Below are 19,929 nucleotides of genomic sequence, written 5' to 3'. Positions count from 1 at the left end.
CATCCCTATCCCCAAACCTTACTCCAACCCTAATCCTAACCCTAACCCCAACTCTAACCCTAACCCCAACCCCAACCGTAACCCTAACCCCAACCCTAACCCTAACCCTAACCCCAACCCCAACCCCAACCCCAACCCTAACCCCAACCCTAACCCCAACCCCAACCTCTATCAGGTTGGATGGGGAGCGTTGCTACACAGCTATTTTCAGGTCTCTCCAGAGATGTTCGATCGAGATCAAGTCCGGGCTCTGGCTAGGCCACTCAAAGACATTCAGAGAGTTGTTCCGAAGTCACTCCTTCGTTGTCTTGGCTGTGTGCTTACGGTCATTGTCCTGTTGGAAGGTTAAACTTCGCCCCAGTCTGAGGTCTTGAGCGCTTGGAACAGGTTTTCATCAAGGATCTCTCTGTACATTGCTCTGTTAATCTTTCCCTTGATCCTGACTAGTCTCTCAGTCCCTGCCACTGATAAACATCCCCACCGCGTTATGCTGCCACCACCATGCTTCACCATAGGGATGGTGTAAGGTTTCTTCCAGACGTGACGCTTTACATTCAGGCCAAAGAGTTCAATCTTTGTTTCATCAGACCAGAGAATCTTGCTTATCATGGTCTAAGAGTCCTTTAGGTGGCTGTCGTGTGCCTTTTACTGAGAAGTGGCTTCCGTCTGTCCACTCTACCATAATGGCCTGATTGGTGGAGTGCTGCAGAGATGGTTGTCCTTCTGGAAGGCTCTCCCATCTCCACAGAGGTACTCTAGAGCTCTATCAGAGTGACAATTGGGTTCTTGGTCACCTCCCTGACCAAGGCCATTCTCCCCCGATTGCTCAGTTTGGCCGGGCGGCCAGCTCTAGGTAGAGTCTTGGTGGTTTCAAACTTCTTCCATTGAAGAATGACGATGGCCACTGTGTTCTTGGGGACCTTCAATGCTGCAGAAATGTTTTGGTACCCTTCCACAGATCTATGCCTTGACACAATCCTGTCTCAGAGCTCTATGGACAATTCCTTCAACCTTATGACTTGTTTATTGCTCTGACATGCACTGTCAACTGTGGGACCTTATATAGACAGGTGTGTGCCTTTCCATATCATGTCCAATCAATTGAATTTACCACAGTTGGACTCCAATCAAGTTGTAGAAACATCTCAAGAATGATCAATGGAAACAGGATGCACCTAAGCTCAATTTCGAGTTTCATGTCAAAGGGTCTGAATACTTATGTAAATAAGGTATTTAAAATAAAATAATATATACATTTGAAAATCTTTCTAAAAACCTGTTTTTGCTTTGTCATTATGGGGGTATTGTGTGTAGATGGATGAGGGAAAAAACAACAATTTAATCCATGTTAGAATAAGGCTGTAACGTAACAGAATGTGAAAAAGGTGAAGGGGTCTGAATACTTTCAGAATGCACTGTATACTACTACTAATATAGTGTACTAAGAGAACTATTCTCTTTAATTCCTAATTGTGGGACTTGATCAATAATTGTTTTGAAGATGAAGGGACCAATATAAAACAAATACACTTTCCTTTGTTACTGGCTGGTGTCCACTATTTTATTCACAGTAACAATGTGAACAGCGTGATGCTTCCAGTCATATCTAATATACATCACATGCAAGGTGCCCGGTTAATGTTGCCTAGGGGGAGAAAACCAGCATTAGGGAGACCCAGAATTGTCATTAGGATGCATGTGTTAAAATGACACCAACACCCTAACCTCGATTTATGCTTTACATTTATGATAATCCATCACTCCACAGCCATCTTCTGAATATTCACAATGTATGGGACGTGTTTTGAGTTCATTCAGCAGTCAGGGATCCCGTTTCTAACAGGGAATATAATATATTATGTCCCCTTGAGGGCCTTTCTGCTTTCTCTCTGTCTGTGGGTGTGTAGTTCTGTTGTTGGGGCTAGTAATGGCCTAGGACTGAAACTTGGAGTCCTTTTGTTGAGTGTTCAGCCCCTAACTGCAACCAGGGCCTGGGTTTGATGTGTCTTCTGAAGGCCAGCTGCTTTGTCAACACTCAAGCCTCCCTGACACTGTGGGAGCCCAGGGCCCCGGGGCACTGGGGGGGGGGGGGGCTGGTGAGAGAGACAGACAGACAGACACAGGAGGGGGGAAGGGTGCGTGTGTGGCCATTGCCCGAGGCAAGAAGGGGGAGTGTTCTGTGCTGTGCAGCAAGCTGGCTAGAGCAGCTAGCTGATTACATTTGATGGTCACAACATGCAATCCCACCAACTTCACATGGAAAAAAACTGTTTTGCACACTGAACATGCAACAAATCATCATGTTTTTGTTTCATCCTCATATAGTATATTACATAGTACTACTGTATATCATCATAGTGTTGGAGTTTGCCTTTGTTACAAGGAGCAGGATAAGGCATGTTAGACCCTAAGTCATTAGTGGGTGGTTATTATTAGTCAGATATTATCATTAGGAAATCCTCAATATCAATTTTTGTAAACAAAGACAATGGCTGCTCCAAAACCATCAGTAGCATTCCCAACAGTACAGTAAACCTCAGTTACAATAGAATATGGTATGTGTTTTCATGGGCCTGTGAGTCTGTGATGTGTCTCCTTTGAGCAGTGAATCACACTGTGAATGTGTTTGCAGTGATACAGACACTTGGCCAGAGGCACTCTTCTCTCTCAGGGCAGCAAGGCAAGCCTCTCCACTGTGCCACACTGGCCTGATGTCAGGCTGAAAGGAACGCTAGCCGGCCGGGGCACATTCACTCTCTTCCCCGTCCTGTGGTCATAGATGTCTTTCAGTAACACGTTAAGTCGCCACTAGTTACGCCGGGTTTCCATTGAGAACAACCATACAGTGTGTTCACTTACACATCTTAATGACCCAGTAATGTACGGTCTCAGTGCTGTTATCCACTCTGTTTTATCCCTGACCTCATCCTGTCAGGTCCCAACTCAGAAATACATCAAGTTATTCTACTTCTGTGAGTTCACATTAGAATAGCAGAGGTTTCAGTAGCCAGTGGACTGGACTGGACTTTGATAGTGGGTATTAAAGTGAATATGTTTTTTTCTTCAGTTTCACAGAAACCTAACCACATCATTTTGAGGCACATTTGAAATGTGAATACTTCTATAAGGATCCTCAGATACCTCAAGAAGTTACTTGTGGTGTATCAGTTTACTATCTAAGTTTACAGCCTGTAAAAGTACCAGCCTTTAATTGCCATCCGTGAATACATCAAAAACATTTAGTTATTCTATATTGAAAAGAGTCTATATATAGTGGTCTAAGACTGTACCATCGTGACCAAGAGGGACGAGACAAGAGCTCCTATCTCCTGCCCTGGAATGAGTTCCTGTTTCTGTGGTGTGCACCTGCTCTCTCTCTCCCAGGCAGCCCTGATACACAGAGCCCTAACCCCACAGGCACTCTCTGGTAACTCCTGTCTGATTAGCTCCTCAGGAGGACATTGTTCCAAAAGCAATTCACTAGACTAGACTCCACAGTATTAATTTAGTCCCACCAGAAAGGCCCATCCATCCTGGGCGGGACGGGCTCTGCTCTGGGCCTATCCCCCGGCCTGCTAATAGAACGCCACCGCCTGCCCTGTCACTATAACTGATAGTCCCATGTAGTTTGTTGCCTCCGCGTGCGATTCTATCCCATCAGGCAGTGCGATGCGGTCCCCTCACTCTTCTTCCTCTCTTTCCCATCCTCTCTCTGTCAGCAGTCATTCACTTGTTCAGGGCCAGGTGTCTCTCTGTCACTCTCATTCCTCATTCTACTTGATGGAGGAGATAGACAGCTAGGAAGGAAGGTGTCAGAGAATGGAAATGATTTACTGAATGCTCTGCTCGGTATGTCTCTCTCTCCTTGAAAGGAGCAGTAGAGGAAGGCATAGAGGGAAATAGATGCAGGGCTTTTTAGGTGTGTGAGATAATGATGCTGTGAGCCACGGGCAAGAAAAAAGCCTTGTTAGTGTGCTTTAAGTATTATTCAGACTGCAGTTTGAGTACTTCAGTAGACATGAGACAACTCTGATCTGCAATGATTAAAATCTAGGGAGACTTTTTTTCAATTGGTAATGGAACCCTGCTGATTTCTGCATTGTGCTATAGAATACCTACAGATACCGGATCTTCATTTGTATCACTGAAAAATTGTTGTTGAGAATTTCCTTGCACAAACTAAAAAAGGCTTCTAAAGATTGTAATTTCCACTTGAAAATATATCATCCCCTACAAATGTATCATCCCCTACAAATGTATCATCCCCTATAAATGTCCCTTAATTAGAATCCACATAATAATTCACATTATTTTCAGGATTATTTTCCTGCTGTAGCAAACTGGCTCAAATTAAGATTCTATATCTGTACCTGTTTGTTAGCTGTGCCTGGAGGTGAGGAGGTGTCGAATGGGGAACATTATACACCATAGACTAATTCTTTACAGAAGCTAGCCAACCTCTGCACCTATAGACTAGGGCAATCCTGTCTGAGTAGTTCTATTAATTCTACCCTCATAAGTGTCACATGATATTTGAAATAGACATTCAAATACATACATGCATGAAATATGATTTTACTTCATGAGACAAAAAGGAGACACATTTTCTTCATCATCAATGTGACAAGCATCACTAAGCATGCCTTTATTATCCGAAGGGTTGTTCATGAAATGTATAAATTATAACCAAGGACTAGTGGTTGTATGAGCCAATCCTAGTGTATGTGTGTAAGATATATAGGATGAGATACATGTATCTGCCAAAATAAAGAAAACACCAACATAACTTGTCTTAATAGGGCATTGGGCCACCTCGAGCCAGAACATCTTCAATGTACCTTGACATAGATTCTACAAGCGTCTGGAACTCTATTGGAGGGATGCGACACCATTCTTCCATGAGAAATTCCATCATTTGGTGTTTTGTTGATGGTGTTGGAAAACACTGTCTCTGGCGCCACTCCAGAATCTCCCATAAGTGTTGAATTGGGTTGAGATCTGGTGACTGAAATGACCATGGCATATGGTTTACATCGTTTTCATGCCCATCAAACCATTCAGTGACCACTCGTGCCCTGTGGATGGGGCATTGTCATCCTTATGCCTGCTGATCCTATAGGGCCATAGCCATGGCAGCCAAAATGATGACCTGCCCAGTATTTCTATACATGACCCTAAGCATCATTTCTTAATTAACTCAGGAACTACACCTGTGTGGAATCACCTGCATTCAATATACTTTGTATCCCTCATTTACTAGTGTTTTCTTAATTTTGTCATTTACCTGTACTGAACTTGTACTAACTGTTTACTCCATCTACCAAGTGTCAATATATTATCTTTGTCCTTTCTCTGTCTCTCCTCCCCACTCCTCTCCCTCTCTAAACGTCTCACCAGAAAATACTTACTCCTGTCCATTCTCATCACTGCACAGATGTTCCACACAGCCTAAATGTACTTTTACATGAAAAAAACATCTGCATAATGTCTTCATTAGGGGAATACTTCTGTTCCTTAGATAGTAACAGACACATAGGAGTATCTTTTTTATCACCCAAATGTTGCAACGATCCAAAGAAGCTTTATCGCCTCTGTAGAAGCTATAGCCTGAAGGTTAGAGAACGACTCTCTGCCCACCCACCAGCTTGCGTGACCAGCTTAATTATAGATCCTGTGTGTATTGATACAAGTTCATTAAAGCTGTTGCATAATTCATGTCAATGGCAGCATATAGCTTAATTAAAAGTGTTGCAGTCGATTTTACGGATGTTTTTCTTTCAAATCTGAGCTCCGACAACAGCCGTGACAACTTTTGAATTATATGCTGAAACAAGTGGCAATTTATTATACATGGCATGTGTATGAACTCACACTGTGGTTACATCACATTCTATTGAAGCACTGGACATTACTGTCCAGTATGCAATATTTACTTGTTCAATAGAATTTCCACATCATGCCATTTGTTTCAGATCATGTGCTGCCACCTTGTGTTCATATTGGATTTGTCCAATAACAGGGAAGAGTGCAATAATGTGGCCGTTGGTGTATGTGCCATAGAAATTAACATAAAATTACACAGATATATTTCATAAGTACATGAAAGTGTTTATGTATGGCTTTTGAACATGTTATGACGTTCTTCTGTAGGTGCCCTTCAACTAAAGTGTTACCAAATATTTTAACCTTGGAATAAATATCTATTCAGACATTGGCCAGACACAGCCTTGCCATTCTGCCAAATGCTGAACCAGGCCTGTATCCAGGCTCAACAGCTTGTTGGTGGATGAGCCTGTTAACCAAATGAGATGACGTCTTAAAGCCGAGTGTTTAAGGATATGTCCTCAATAAGGATGTGTTCTGTGGATTTTCAATAGAAAAAGCTAAACATGGCTTATGTTTCGTTTTGCTTGGAATCAAACAGTTATTAATAGACCCCTAGCAAATCATTTTAATGAGCTTTCCTCCCAAATAGTTCAATGCAGAGGGTGCGTCTTGGGTGTGTTCCAGCACATTGTCAAAACAAACAAGAAATTCATGTGAAAGTGAGAAAATTACTCTGGCATGCATATGAATCAGATGAGCTCACCCACATCATCAACCTTTGATGAAATATTATTGAGATAGATGTCTCTTGAATGCAACCCGCTGAATTGAGAAGTGAAAGCAAAGCAGCAAATTTGTTATGGTAATGAATGGGAGAGTGGGCCAGCCCTTTGATCTGATTCAGGTTGTCATGCCATCACAGTGTCAATCATTTATTTGTGTGTGTGTGTGCACGCGAGCACATTTGTGTGTGTGTGTGTGTATGTGTGTGTGTGTGTGTGTGTGTGTGCATGCGAGCACATTTGTGTGTGTGTGTGTATGGGTGCGTGCACAAGTGTTTATGCTCACCAACAGAGAGCTGTGTTATTTCTTCACAGCAGGAACATTGCCACAAATTTCTTCAGCCATCTTAATGTTTACCTCATAGGCAGAATTAGAATGTTTAGCTGTGGGCTTAATTCACATTAGTAGAAAATATAATTATTATTCAAATTCAAATCATTATTATTTTTTATATCCAACACAGTACAATGTTTATGAGTTGAGAAGTTGTCTCCTTTATTCACTTCCAGCAGACTTCTTGTATTCCTTGTTTTCTGTAGCCTGGAGCTGAAAGAACATCGAAGTTGTCTCCACTGCATGTCAAGAGATTTCTCCCACTAATGAGGTAGATGGATGGCCTTTGTTTTCTGAATGGATTTAAACAGAATTTTAAACTTCCTGACTGTTCTCATGACTTATACAGAGGCTGCTTTGGAAATCAGCCTACAGCGTTTATTCAAATTCTCTCTACTCTACATATTGATCAATTTGAGTTGACATATTCATCCACCACTCAGCTCCACTAAAAAACAAAGCAAAATGTGCAATATTGTAGGAAATTATCTTTAAAACAGAAAAATGATATCTTAGACTCATTGCAAAATGTGTAGAATAGCTTGAAATTTGCTTTAAAACTGAACATTTTCTCACAACCCCATGGCAGAATATGTAAAAGTGCTACAAAAGGAAGTCGATGGCACAAGGGGCCCAAATGCAGTAGTCTGGGCTTGATTACATTCACAGGAGCCATATACCTACTTCTTCAATATAACATTTCTTGTGGACTGGGAAAGAGAATCTAGGCCTTCTTTCCTCTCCTATGAATTGAGTATACTTCCAATGGATGTTGGAATAGGTAAAGACAAAATAAAGAGTATATGTAAACCAGGGGTGAACAACTTTGGTTTGAGTGTGTCTTCTTACCTGAAAAAGTGTCTTATTGACTGTTTCCACATGTTAAAGACAAAAACATTTGAATGGTTTGTTGAGAGTGTTAAGCATGAAAAAGAAGCAGCATTGTGAAAATGCTAAAGACAGTTTATTAGTAGACACTCAGCAGACAGAAACCAACCACCTGCAGAATGTCTTCCTGAAATACACCTTTTGATTGGCAGTGTAAAATAAGGCAAAGGGTTCCAGACCATGTACAGGTATTTATACACTTTTGCACCAACGATAAAACAGTTATACATTCACTTGTTACCGTAAATAGTTTTGATATATCTGTGTTGTACCCATAGACCCACATACTTACATTTCCAAGAAACCCCATAGAACAGGGTTGGTGAGTGAGGGAGAATTTTGTAGGTTAAAGTAACACCTATATTATGCTATTTAGCTTTGGACCGGAGTCTGGCTAACTATATAGAATCAGACCACCATCTAAACAACATATAGATTTTGGAACTGCAAAAGCCAACACACTACATTGACATAATCCTATAATATTTGCCATCATAAATATGTAATCTCTTTCTGTTTCTTCTTAAAAAATATATTAAAATCTCAATATAGTGTCTATATATAATTCAAATAATGTGCATTTCTTTGTAATTGGTCACATAGAGAAAGGCACCCCCCCCCCCCCCTGTGCTGTATTATTTTACCCCCCCCCCCTGGCTTGTCTGGGGTATTCATTCTAACTAGAGCTGCAGAGTAGAACACAATTGAATATGAGGAACATTCTATTTACTTATTAGAGGCCTATTCAGTTAAAAACAGCAACCACGTTTCAGGGACAAGTCGATAACATGACCTGTATACACGTCACAACACAACAGCATATGCAATTGAGTTTCTTTCTGTTACAGTCGGATTTCACAAAGCCAACCAACCCAGCGTTGTAGCAGCCAGGGAAGAATCATATTTCTGACTTATCCAGGAAACTGTGTTTGATTGGCCCCAAGTGTGCTTCCCTCTCCCTGCCGTCCCACTGTGCAGAATAGCTTTGGTACTCTACTGTGGAGCTATAAATCAGTGTTGTTCATAGGAGGTAAAAGAGGATATTTGGAAATACTGATCCAATTGCTGGCTTCTCTGAACACTAGCTTTCTCACACAGATCCTACAACCCATTGCCTGTACAGTTTGTGGGACAGTAGATTATGTGTTATTATGGGTTGTGTAAGTTGTTACCCTGTTGAGAGATCTCATCATAAAGCTGTCCTCACAGTTGTCTGTCTTGTGTGGGACCTAGGTCTGAGTGTGTCTGGGCTGTGGGCCAGGGCTTACTCCCCCTCAGAGCCATGAAAAGAGATCAGAGCAGCAGCTCCAGTTGTTCTCTCTCACACACATCTCACTCTCTGTCACACACACACACACACACACACACACACACACACACACACACACACACACACACACACACACACACACACACACACACACACACACACACACACACACACACACACACACACACACACACACACACACACACACAGGCAGAGTTGGGTAGGATAAGCTGCCTTGTGACTTTGTCAGTGTCAGTATAAGAGATGGTGTCAGTGTTCTGCTCTCTCTAACACTGCAGTGATATTTCACTGCAGGGGCTTATTGAGTAATTAGGGAAAGATTGGAGTGGAATTTCTACGTGTCCATGTGTTAACCAGCATGTTTTACAACAGGGGTGTCACACTCATTTCATGGAGGGTCGACTGTATTCTGGTTTTTATTATTTCCTTAATATTTGTGTCGAATTAAGACCTAGACAACCAGGTGAGGAGAGTTCCTAACTAATCAATGACCTTCATTGATCAGTCAAGTACAAGGCCCTCCATGGAATGAGTTTAACACGTGTTTTACAGGGTCTGATGTACAGGGGGACCCAAGAGGACTAAATATAGCCAGATATTCTCTACACACACTCACCATATAATTACTGAAATAACATTCAGTGATATCAGAAATGAAAATCAGTGAATATATAAAGAAGCAGTGAATATATCCATTATAGAAATACATAGAAAAATATATATAGTCATCTGAATGCCATTTGTACAGTTTTTAAATATTAGTGACAGAAAAAGCCTTGATGACAGTGATGAGGATGTGTATTCTAAAGGGTAGTGGGATGGTGTGGTAAAGTAGTACTTAGGGATACTTAAGGGGGATGCTGCCCTATAAGACCGTCCAGACACACTCTCCAGCAGTAGTGTGGCAGACTAATGCTCAGTCTGAGTCAATATGTTTTTGGAGAATTTGAAAGAATTTGCTACACTAAGTGCAAAAAATGATAGGTGGGTACCTCTTCACGTAACACATTTTAAAGCATTGAAATGTCTTTTCACGTCACTGACTGTGCAGTGATACATTGTTTGTGAGTTCAATGTTTTGCAGTTAGGCATCGGTATTTAATACAGGACCACATTGACATGCCTGACCGAGACATTGTTTTCATGTGATGATCTTCTAGTAATACTTGTAAATGGTGCGCTCCTCCACTTAAAGCCAGGGGAGATTTGCGGACTCAAACAGAGATCAGAGAGTCAATCAATACAAATCTTTAAAAGGTTTGGAATAGTTAAACATAAGGTAGTCCATGTAATAAAAGTCATAAGCTCTCTGTCTCTCTGAAGTGCTGAGCTGTGCAAAGTAGCGATGGGTTAAATGAGTTGAAGTCCTCTCAGCCTTGGGGTTCCTGTCTTTAAAACTGGGGAAGGTGAGGTTATGCGGGGCACCAGTTCTACGTAGTAAGAAATTAGCCTCCTCCTCCATGGTCTCAAACTTGCCGATGAAGTTGTAGTCCAGCAGACAGGGGCTGCAGAGCTGGCTGGTAGGCTCCCAGTGAATGTCCATGCCCACAGGCCTGTGCACATCCAACAGATACTGCATGAACTCCTGGAAGGTCACTCCACTGCCTGTCCTGAGGGCCACCTTGGAGGCGTTCACCCTGTACTTGGAGATGATGGGCTTCCCGAATACAGGATGATAGTAGGTGTTGGGGTTCTCAAACTTGTCCCTGAAGGCGGACACCAGCCTCTCCAGGGGTTCGCGGACAAACAGGACTTTGGTGTAGGTCTCCAGGCGCTGCGTGATGCCCTGGCGGTCGAAGCTGTCCAGCCTCTTGAGGTGGTTGCCGTAGTGGACAGCGTCGTGTTTGATCTCGTGGGTGGACGACGCCAGGCCAGACAGCACCATGAGGATCCTCTTCCAGTTGGAGCAGCCCGCCTTGGGCACCTAAAGAGATAAGATTAGATTTAAAAAATACTTCATGAATTGGTTTGTTAAATCATTGCAGCCAGCATCATAGTCAAAATGACAAAAACACATCAATAATCAATAAGTTGTAAAAAATATAGATAGCAGTATATAACAACAATATTCAGAAGCCCAATAATCATTTATGCAATAATCAGATCATCAATAGGCCCACCTCGCAGTACAACAGCTTGTACTTGTCCTCCACATAGATCCTGGACACGTGGTGAGGTGTGATGGTCCTGGAGATGCTGCTCTTGTACTTGGCACAGACCTCCTTCATCAGCCTCCGCCGAGCTTCCTGGATGTGGGACAGTCTGTGCCACTGCCAGCTCTCCTCAGGAGAGTCCGGGGAACCAGAGGAGGATGAAGAGGAGTTGTGTGAGTTGTTAGAGACCACAGGGCTGGTTTTCAGTAGTTTCCTGTGGCGCTTGGTGACGCGCAGTGAGCCCATGTCCTGTTCTCTAGAGCCAGGGGTGGCTGAATGTCTGGTCCACTGGAAGGCAGGGAACTGCATGGGGGGGATGGGGCTGGTTAGGCCTTCCACAGCCGGTCTCTGGTCCTGGCCTGGGCTGACTCTTACACCCTCACTGTCCTGAGTACACAGCGCCTGATGGACAAAGATAACGCATCGACTTTACATATGGCACTGAAAGATGTAAAATGTATGCAAGACTTCAATAACAGGTGCATCTACATCTGCCTAGCTTGCTCTTTGGTGTTTTAGGCCGGGTTAGTGACATTAAGGCCGGGTTAGTGACATTAAGGCCGGGTTAGTGACATTAAGGCCGGGTTAGTGATATTAAGGCCGGGTTAGTGACATTAAGGCCGGGTTAGTGACATTAAGGCCGGGTTAGTGACATTAAGGCCGGGTTAGCACTTAGCACATTTTATTGATTTGATTGAACAGGTGTTGGTTATTTAAACTTCTCTGGGATTCAAAATGAAAATATGTTTATTCAGTGAAACACTCTTTGTAATGTTCCGTGAACTAATTCACCAACCCTCTTTTAAATACCTTCGGTGGATTTAAAAAAATCTATACGTTCCTGATTTCTGCAGTGCTCAGACTCAACACTTAGTGGTGCTGTTTCTCTACATCTTGACCAACTCTTCAACCTCTCCGATTGAAATGCCACACACTGTAAATAACTGGGAGAACTACCAATAAACGGAGCTCTAATGTCATATAAATGTCTTATAAACACTTATTGGTAAATCTAAATTCAAATCATCTACAAGCAGATTACCATGGTAAGATGGCCTGAGGCTATCATGCGTTTTGACATTTTATTTCAATTAAAAGCCATTATGGCTCCATAAAGCCAATAGAGTGCATGTATTACCCTAATTGTACAACAGATAACGTGATGGGAGCCCATCATGAATTTGTGCTCATCTCCTATCTGACATCCATTGGATCAGATGCCCAGTACTCCCACCTATATCCCCTGGGAAACCTCCAAAGGAGGAAGGAGTAGTAGGAATGGTTCCCTGACCGTTTCATGTTGGGAAGCAGAGCAGGATCAGCCACAGTGTAGCCAGCCGACATCAGACACCCACATGCAGGACTCACACTAATGGAAGTCTCATCTCTATTGAGAGCAGGAGACCAGAGCAAACTGAGGTCAGCGGGAGGAAAGAGAGGAACCAGAAGGAGTGTGCCTGACATAGCAACCAGCCGTGGCTGTGCTCTTTCTCCTGCAGCTTCAAAGCCAGCTAGTCTCACACTGAACCCCCTCGTCTCCTGGCTGGTATTACAGGAGGTGGTAGTCTGAGCCCTGGCTGTGCCCCCTCTCTCTTTCCTACAGCTACACACTGACACAACTCCCTCATCTCCAGGCTGGTATTACAGGAGGTGGTAGTCTGAGCCCTGGCTGTGCCCCCTCTCTCTTTCTCTCTCTTTCCTACAGCTACACACTGACACAACCCCCTCGTCTCCTGGCTGGTATTACAGGAGGTGGTAGTCTGAGCCCTGGCTGTGCCCCCTCTCTCTTTCTCTCTCTTTCCTACAGCTACACACTGACACAACCCCCTCATCTCCAGGCTGGTATTACAGTATCTAGTAGTCAGAGCCCTGGCTGTGCCCCCTCTCTTGCTTTCTCTCTCGCTCCTGCAGCCTCACACCAAGACCTCCACAGAGCCTTTATCCCCTGGCTCTCCCTGGGCTGGACCAACTCAATAGCCTTGTGGTTAGAGTGTCCGTCCTGAGACTGGATGTTTGGGAGTTCGATCCCCGGCCGAGTCATACCAAAGACTGTAAAAAATGATCCTCAGTCTGTTTGGCACTCAGCATTAATGAGATAGATTGGGGGTAAGGCCCTGCAATAGACTAGCATCCTGTCCAGGGGTTGTACTTGTTCCTCAAGCTGCCTCATGCTACAGAAACAGACTCCTGCTCCTATGAGCCATTCCAGCTTGCATAAACCAAGACTACTTTACTCTCCATGGGCTGCAGAGAGCTGGCCCACCCCTGGCACACTGGGGGAGGCCTCAGGTCAGCCTCTCTACACTGATGTTATCAGACACAGAAACTGCACTGCCACTCAACACCATATTAGATTAAAAAAAACACATACACTCTCTCTCTCTGTTTGAAAGGAGGAGGAGTAGAAAACAACGTACCTCTCTGGACTGCCGAGCTGTTCCTCTTAGCTTCACACCTGGGAAGAGGAGAGAGAGAGAGAGAGAGAGAGAGAGAGAGAGAGAGGGAGGGAGGGAGAGAGAGAGTGAGCACTTAAGTAAACGAGACAACATGTTTAGTTATTGCTTGTTGAGGAGGAGAGGTAGTCCTTTGATGCATCAGACCCAGGTAATGGAGTGAATTCCTCCTGCTGTAATATCAGGTAGAAGGCCTGCTGACTCTCCTCTCCTCTCCTCTCCTCTCCTCTCCTCTCCTCTTCTCTCCTCTCCTCTCCTCTCCTCTCCTCTCCTCTCCTCTCCTCTCCTCTCCTCTCCTCTCCTCTCCTCTCCTCTCCTCTCCTCTCCTCTCCTCTCCTCTCCTCTCCTCTCCTCTCCTCTCCTCTCCTCTCCTCTCCTCTCCTCTCCTCTCCTCTCCTCTCCTCTCCTCTCCTCTCCTCTCCACCAGCTGCTTTACACAGGGGGGAGACAGAGACAGGTAGCTATCTAGATCTATTTAAGTAATGAATCTGCAGCACCATGAAACGTTGGTAAATGAGTTGTGTTTTGAGGGTCCTAGTTGTGGGGTGAGTAAGGAGTCTGTAAACTATTTGCAAGGTTGATTTCTTAGCAGGGTAGCTAGAAAAGATAGATTGGTTCTGCAACACAGAGAGGAATGTCTGAGCTGAGGGACAAATTGGCAGATGTGACTGAGCCAGTCAACCAGTGGGACAGGACAGACAGGCGTTGTGTTTAGTGTGTGTTCTCCAGCTGGACATCTCCTTTCTCGGGGTCCCCCGTCCCCCTCTCTCATTGATGTGTAATCAGGCTGACAGCTCGGTGGATGGCTGTGCAGCTGCTGATGGGAGAGGGGCTCAGACACTTTTGCCTGAGTGGCCTGTCACTTCCAATCTACAGAGGGAAGTAATAGGAACCTGCAGAGTGAGGGGGCCCCAGATGTGGGTCACGGCCCACCACCCCCCTTAACTGGTGAGATCTGCCAGGCCCCCGTCTCCTCTAACACTTAGATACGTCTCAGAGGGGCTGGGAGAAAACCATACAACCGTACAGCCAGATACAATGTTGTTTTAGATTAGTATGCACTGCAGAAGGGCTTGGGGGGTTGGTTGTTGTAGTGTCTGGGATTCTGTTTATTCCTCTGTAGCAGGTTTAGGGAGGTAACGGCACACAGTTTGACATTTTCTAATCTTGTTCAGCTGTCGGAGCCTTATTTGATCTCCTAACCCTAATAATGGCTCAGTGCATCTTGTATGTCAGTTGACATCGTTGAATATAAAACACATGCATATCTAACAGGACACACCACACTATTACCAAGATAAAATGTCCACTACACACAGTACTGCTAGGCTCCAACGGCTCACGCACGCACGCACGCAAACACACACACACACACACACACACACACACACACACACACACACACACACACACACACACACACACACACACACACACACACACACACACACACACACACACACACACACACACACACACACACACACACACACACACACACACACACACACACACACACACACACTGTAGCATCTTTCTTGGACTATCTCATCTAGATACATGCTTCACCATTGATCAGGAACCCCATCAGGCCAGTAATTGAAATCTCCTGAGGTCTATTAACTGCTTCCTGCTAAGTGCTGTTCTTGTCAGGAGCACTGTGTTGTCATTCACACTGCTCTGCTCACTAGCCTGGTACCAGATTTCTTTGTATGGTCTGGCCACCTCCTACTGTATAGCAATTGTCACGTTGTATGGGGTTGGCAAGACACCACAAACCGATCTGGGACCAGGCTTTTGTCAGTGATGTTACTCACTGTCACAACCATAGCTTTACTCATAGAGAAACAGTATAATAGTGTTCTATTTAATTATGTGGCTTTAATGTGCTGGATTATAGCCAGCTTTAACCTGTGCTGGATTCTCCTCAAATGAATACAATCAGTAATTCCAATGTGAGCCTCGTTGGGTTCAATGCAAGTTCACTTTCTGTCTGTTGAATTGAATACAGTTGAGTACATGTCTTCAATGCTTGAATTTAGATGGAATTGCATGTGCAATAGATAGCTAGAAAAATCTCAGTCTTTCACTGAAAAAAGAAATTAATCTTTGCCTTTTCTCTCTCTTTCCCCTAGTTTATCTGGCTACCAATCCAGTCTAGGTGCTAGGCAATGCCCTGAATAGCGTCATAATGCCTTAGAGTAAAAAGCTGTGTGTTTTGTTTCGTAAACAACACTTATGTCTATACCATGAATTTGGTTGAAACTAATATATGTTGCAGTTTGATTGCAATTTCACCCTCAAACAAACTATTCTATTGATTTTCTCCAGGCTGTGAAACAATGATCAATTGTTCAAATTTGCTTCCTTATGAGGTTCAGCAAATTCGCTTCTACAATTTAGGAATTCACAAACTCTGCCGAAGTGATGCAATTAAACAGTGTGTTCATTTGTCTTTTATTTCTGTGTCACAAATTGCAGCAATAGTACAAAACCCAGGTGAATGAAATGAGCATGCAAGTCCCCATTGACTTAACATGTTCATTGTGATGGATGCCATAGACTTCCTTTCATTCAATAACAATTTTCTCAGATCTTTTTATATTCCATTACAGTAGCTGACATTGAGAGCAGATTGAAGGTGGATAATGGATATTAATGCATTGGTATGTGATGTCCTCAGAGGCATTTCCTTCAGAGAACAGTCTACATTCACACCCCCCCCCAACCTTCAGCTTCCCAAGGCTATCCTTTCAACACGGGCCCTGAATATCCATGTTTCAAGTCTCAAGTTTTATTAGTCGTATGTACGGGATACTCATGGTATACAGCGAACAACGAAATGCTTACTTGCAGGTTGCTTCTCGAAAATGCAACAACAATAGGAAATCATCAAATATAAAAATAGGAACATAAAGTAAATGGCTCAGTAGAATAGAAACATTGCAATAAAAAAGGAAAGTGGAGCAGGAAACGGCAAGACGCGTGACCTCAGCGTCGCCATGGTGATCATAATCTTAATCAATGTAGAACCAGGTCGGTGTTATTGTGAGAGTCATGAAAGCAAAGGCCATATCATTAGTGGGATCCATTACCGCCTTTCCCTCTGAAAGACCTCTGTCTCTCTACAGCTCTCCTCCGATACCGACACACATCAAACACTTCCTTCCTTCCCCCGATGGCTGCCACCACAGCCGCTCGCCTCATGCAAACGCAGCCGTGGCAGAGAGGAGCACGAGGTAGAGAGGAGCACGAGGTAGTGAGGAGCACGAGGTAGAGAGGAGCACGAGGTAGAGAGGAGCACGAGGCAGAGAGGAGCACGAGGTAGAGAGGAGCACGAGGTAGAGAGGAGCACGAGGTAGAGAGGAGCACGAGGCAGAGAGGAGCATGAGGTAGAGAGGAGCACGAGGTAGAGAGGAGCACGAGGTAGAGAGGAGCACGAGGTAGAGAGGAGCACGAGGTAGAGAGGAGCACGAGGTAGAGAGGAGCATGAGGCAGAGAGAAGCACGAGGTAGAGAGGAGCACGAGGTAGAGAGGAGCACGAGGTAGAGAGGAGCATGAGGTATAGAGGAGCACGAGGTAGAGAGGAGCATGAGGTAGAGAGGAGCACGAGGTAGAGAGGAGCACGAGGTAGAGAGGAGCATGAGGCAGAGAGGAGCACGAGGTAGAGAGGAGCACGAGGTAGCGAGGAGCACGAGGTAGAGAGGAGCATGAGGTAGAGAGGAGCATGAGGCAGAGAGGAGCACGAGGTAGAGAGGAGCACGAGGTAGAGAGGAGCACGAGGGACAAAAACAAGGTGAAATAATGAGCTTGTTAAATGAAGGACCACTGCCATGGACACCGGGAGGAACATTTTAAATGCCCTATTCTTAACCAGAGGAAACTCAGGAGATGGAGGAAGACAGAGAGACTTAGTGTCCATGCCCCCTCCAGGTCTGTGCCCACGGTGGGTAAAGAGCAGCCACTAGCTTTTCATCAGTCATTCATCTCACTGAGCCTGTAGTGTGTTAGCTCTTATGACTTCAGCATTATAATAAGGAAGTCTCCGAATACAAGGAACTTGGGGTATCACATTTACTGAAGTAATTAGCAATACAAGATTAACGTGGCACATCTATTTTGTGAAGTGCACCAGTCCCTCCTGCAGCAAAGCACCCCCACAACATGATGCTGCCACCACCGTGCGTCACGGTTGGGATGGTTCTTCTTAGGCTTGCAAGCCTCCCCCTTTTTCCTCCAAACATAATGATGGTCATTACGGCCAAACCGTTCTATTTTTGTTTCATCAGACCAGAGGACATTTCTCCAAAAAGTACGATCTTTGACCTCATGTGCAGTTGCAAACCATAGTCTGGCTTTTTTTATGGCGGTTTTGGAGCAGTGGCTTCTTCCTTGCTGAGCGGCCTTTCAGGTTATGTCGATATAGGACTCGTTTTATTGTGGATATAGATACTTTTGTACCGGTTTCCTCCAGCATCTTCACAAGGTCCTTTGCTGTTGTTCTGGGATTGATTTGCACTTTCCCACCAAAGTACGTTCATCTCTAGGAGACAGAACACGTCTCTTTCCTGAGCGGTATGACGGCTGCGTGGTCCCATGGTGTTTATACTTGTGTACTGTTGTTTGTACAGATGAACGTGGTACCTTCAGGCATTTTGAAATAGCCCCCAAGGATGAACCAGACTTGTGGAGGTCTACAAAAAATTCTGAGGTCTTGGCTGATTTCTTTTGATTTTCCCATGATGTCAAGCAAAGAGGCACTGAGTTTGAAGGTAGGCCTTGAAATACATCCACAGGTACACCTCCAAATGACTCAAATTATGTCAATTAGCCTATCAGAAGCTTCTAAAGCCATGACATAATTTTCTGGAATTTTCCAAGCTGTTTAAAGGCACAGTCAACTTTGTGTATGTAAACTTCTGACCCACTGGAATTGTGATACAGTGAATTATAAGTGAAATAATCTGTCTGTAAACAATTGTTGGAAAAATGACTTGTGTCATGCACAAAGTAGATGTTCTAACCGACTTGCCAAAACTATAGTTTGATAATTAACAAGACATTTGTGGAGTGGTTAAAAAACAAGTTTTAATGACTCCAACCTAAGTGTATGTAATCTTCCGACTTCAACTGTTAATGAGCTGCATGGCGCTGCAAATGTATTGGCTTTTATTCAACCTTTGATCCTAACTGAAGGTCAGAGATTGGACAGGATCGCAGGGGTCGTAGGCTCCAGTCTTATTAGTAGAAGTCTGAGGGCAGGCCAGCATGTACTGTACTGTATACAACCAGACTGCATTAATCAGCAGCCCAAGAAGCATAAATAACACATGGCTTGACTCATATGTCTCAGCTGTAAGAGTATAAGCTAAGCATATTGAACCACATCAATATTCAGTGGAATACAACTGAAAGCAGTGGAAGCTGAAAGAAAGCTATTTAAAGTAGAGTTGGAGATGCCTGCTGCCTCCACCTGAACATCTTCGGTATAGTGTTTTCAGAGTAGTTGACTTTCATGCTCTGGGGCATTACAGCTGTTCTAGCCAAGGCATCACCACACTGCTGCTTATTAGTTTATAATAAGCTCAAGGTAAGGAAACACAGGCAGTCCCTTCATATAGCTGATTTCCATGGATACAGCGCGTAACATTGTTATGCTGTATGTAGTCGGATGGGAGGGGGCGGTTGTGTTAATATCATGCAGAGTCGTCAGAGGCATGGTTGGTTGGCAGCTCGTGAAAGCAGAGACATGTAAACAAATGCTACCTGTCAGCAGCGATCCACGGGTTAAATTAATTATCTGTGCTGAAGCCGCAGCACCAGAAGGCTTTAATTGGCACATATCTTATTAGAATGCTTGAGAAGCTCTTGACCTATCAGCAGAGCACGCACGCCACAGCAGCACACGCCACAGAGCCCCTCCCCTCCTCTGTCGATGACAGCTCAGACAGGCTGCTGGAGGTTGTTATAAAAGTTCAGAAAGTGGAGCACTTTTTGCACGTAATGTTTTCAAAGTTGGCTGGTTTGTTGCCAGATATTAGGAGAGGGTAGGGAGGCAAGTCTGCGGGGAAAACGGCTGGCTGCTCTCTTGCCTGTGTCTGTGGTGGAGGCAACAGATGGAGAGGAGGACTGAAGAGTGGAAGGTGAAAGAAGAGAGAAAAGCTAGATGGAAGAGAAAGAAACAGATGAAAGAGGGGGATAT

At 44.2% G+C, this 19,929-nt stretch overlaps 1 protein-coding gene across 1 annotated transcript in view; it reads right to left on the bottom strand.

Annotated features, from left to right (window-relative positions):
* Positions 1–7,890: 7,890 nt before the first annotated feature.
* Positions 7,891–19,929, bottom strand: part of LOC109874951 (carbohydrate sulfotransferase 8) — a 228,582-nt gene continuing 216,543 nt past the window's right edge. Inside the window, exons 3-5 of the mRNA XM_031814298.1 lie at positions 13,692–13,729; positions 11,242–11,676; positions 7,891–11,045 (exon numbers count right to left, since the gene is read on the bottom strand). Coding sequence (XP_031670158.1) covers positions 10,359–11,045; positions 11,242–11,676; positions 13,692–13,729 — 1,160 coding nt within the window. The 3' untranslated portion in view covers positions 7,891–10,358. The remainder of the gene's footprint in view (positions 11,046–11,241; positions 11,677–13,691; positions 13,730–19,929) is intronic.

This window comes from Oncorhynchus kisutch, linkage group LG3 (genome assembly GCF_002021735.2).
Source record: "Oncorhynchus kisutch isolate 150728-3 linkage group LG3, Okis_V2, whole genome shotgun sequence".
NCBI classification, from domain to species: Eukaryota; Metazoa; Chordata; class Actinopteri; order Salmoniformes; family Salmonidae; genus Oncorhynchus; species Oncorhynchus kisutch.
Note: the sequence above shows the minus strand (reverse complement) of the source record. Positions and strands in the feature narration are given on the sequence as shown.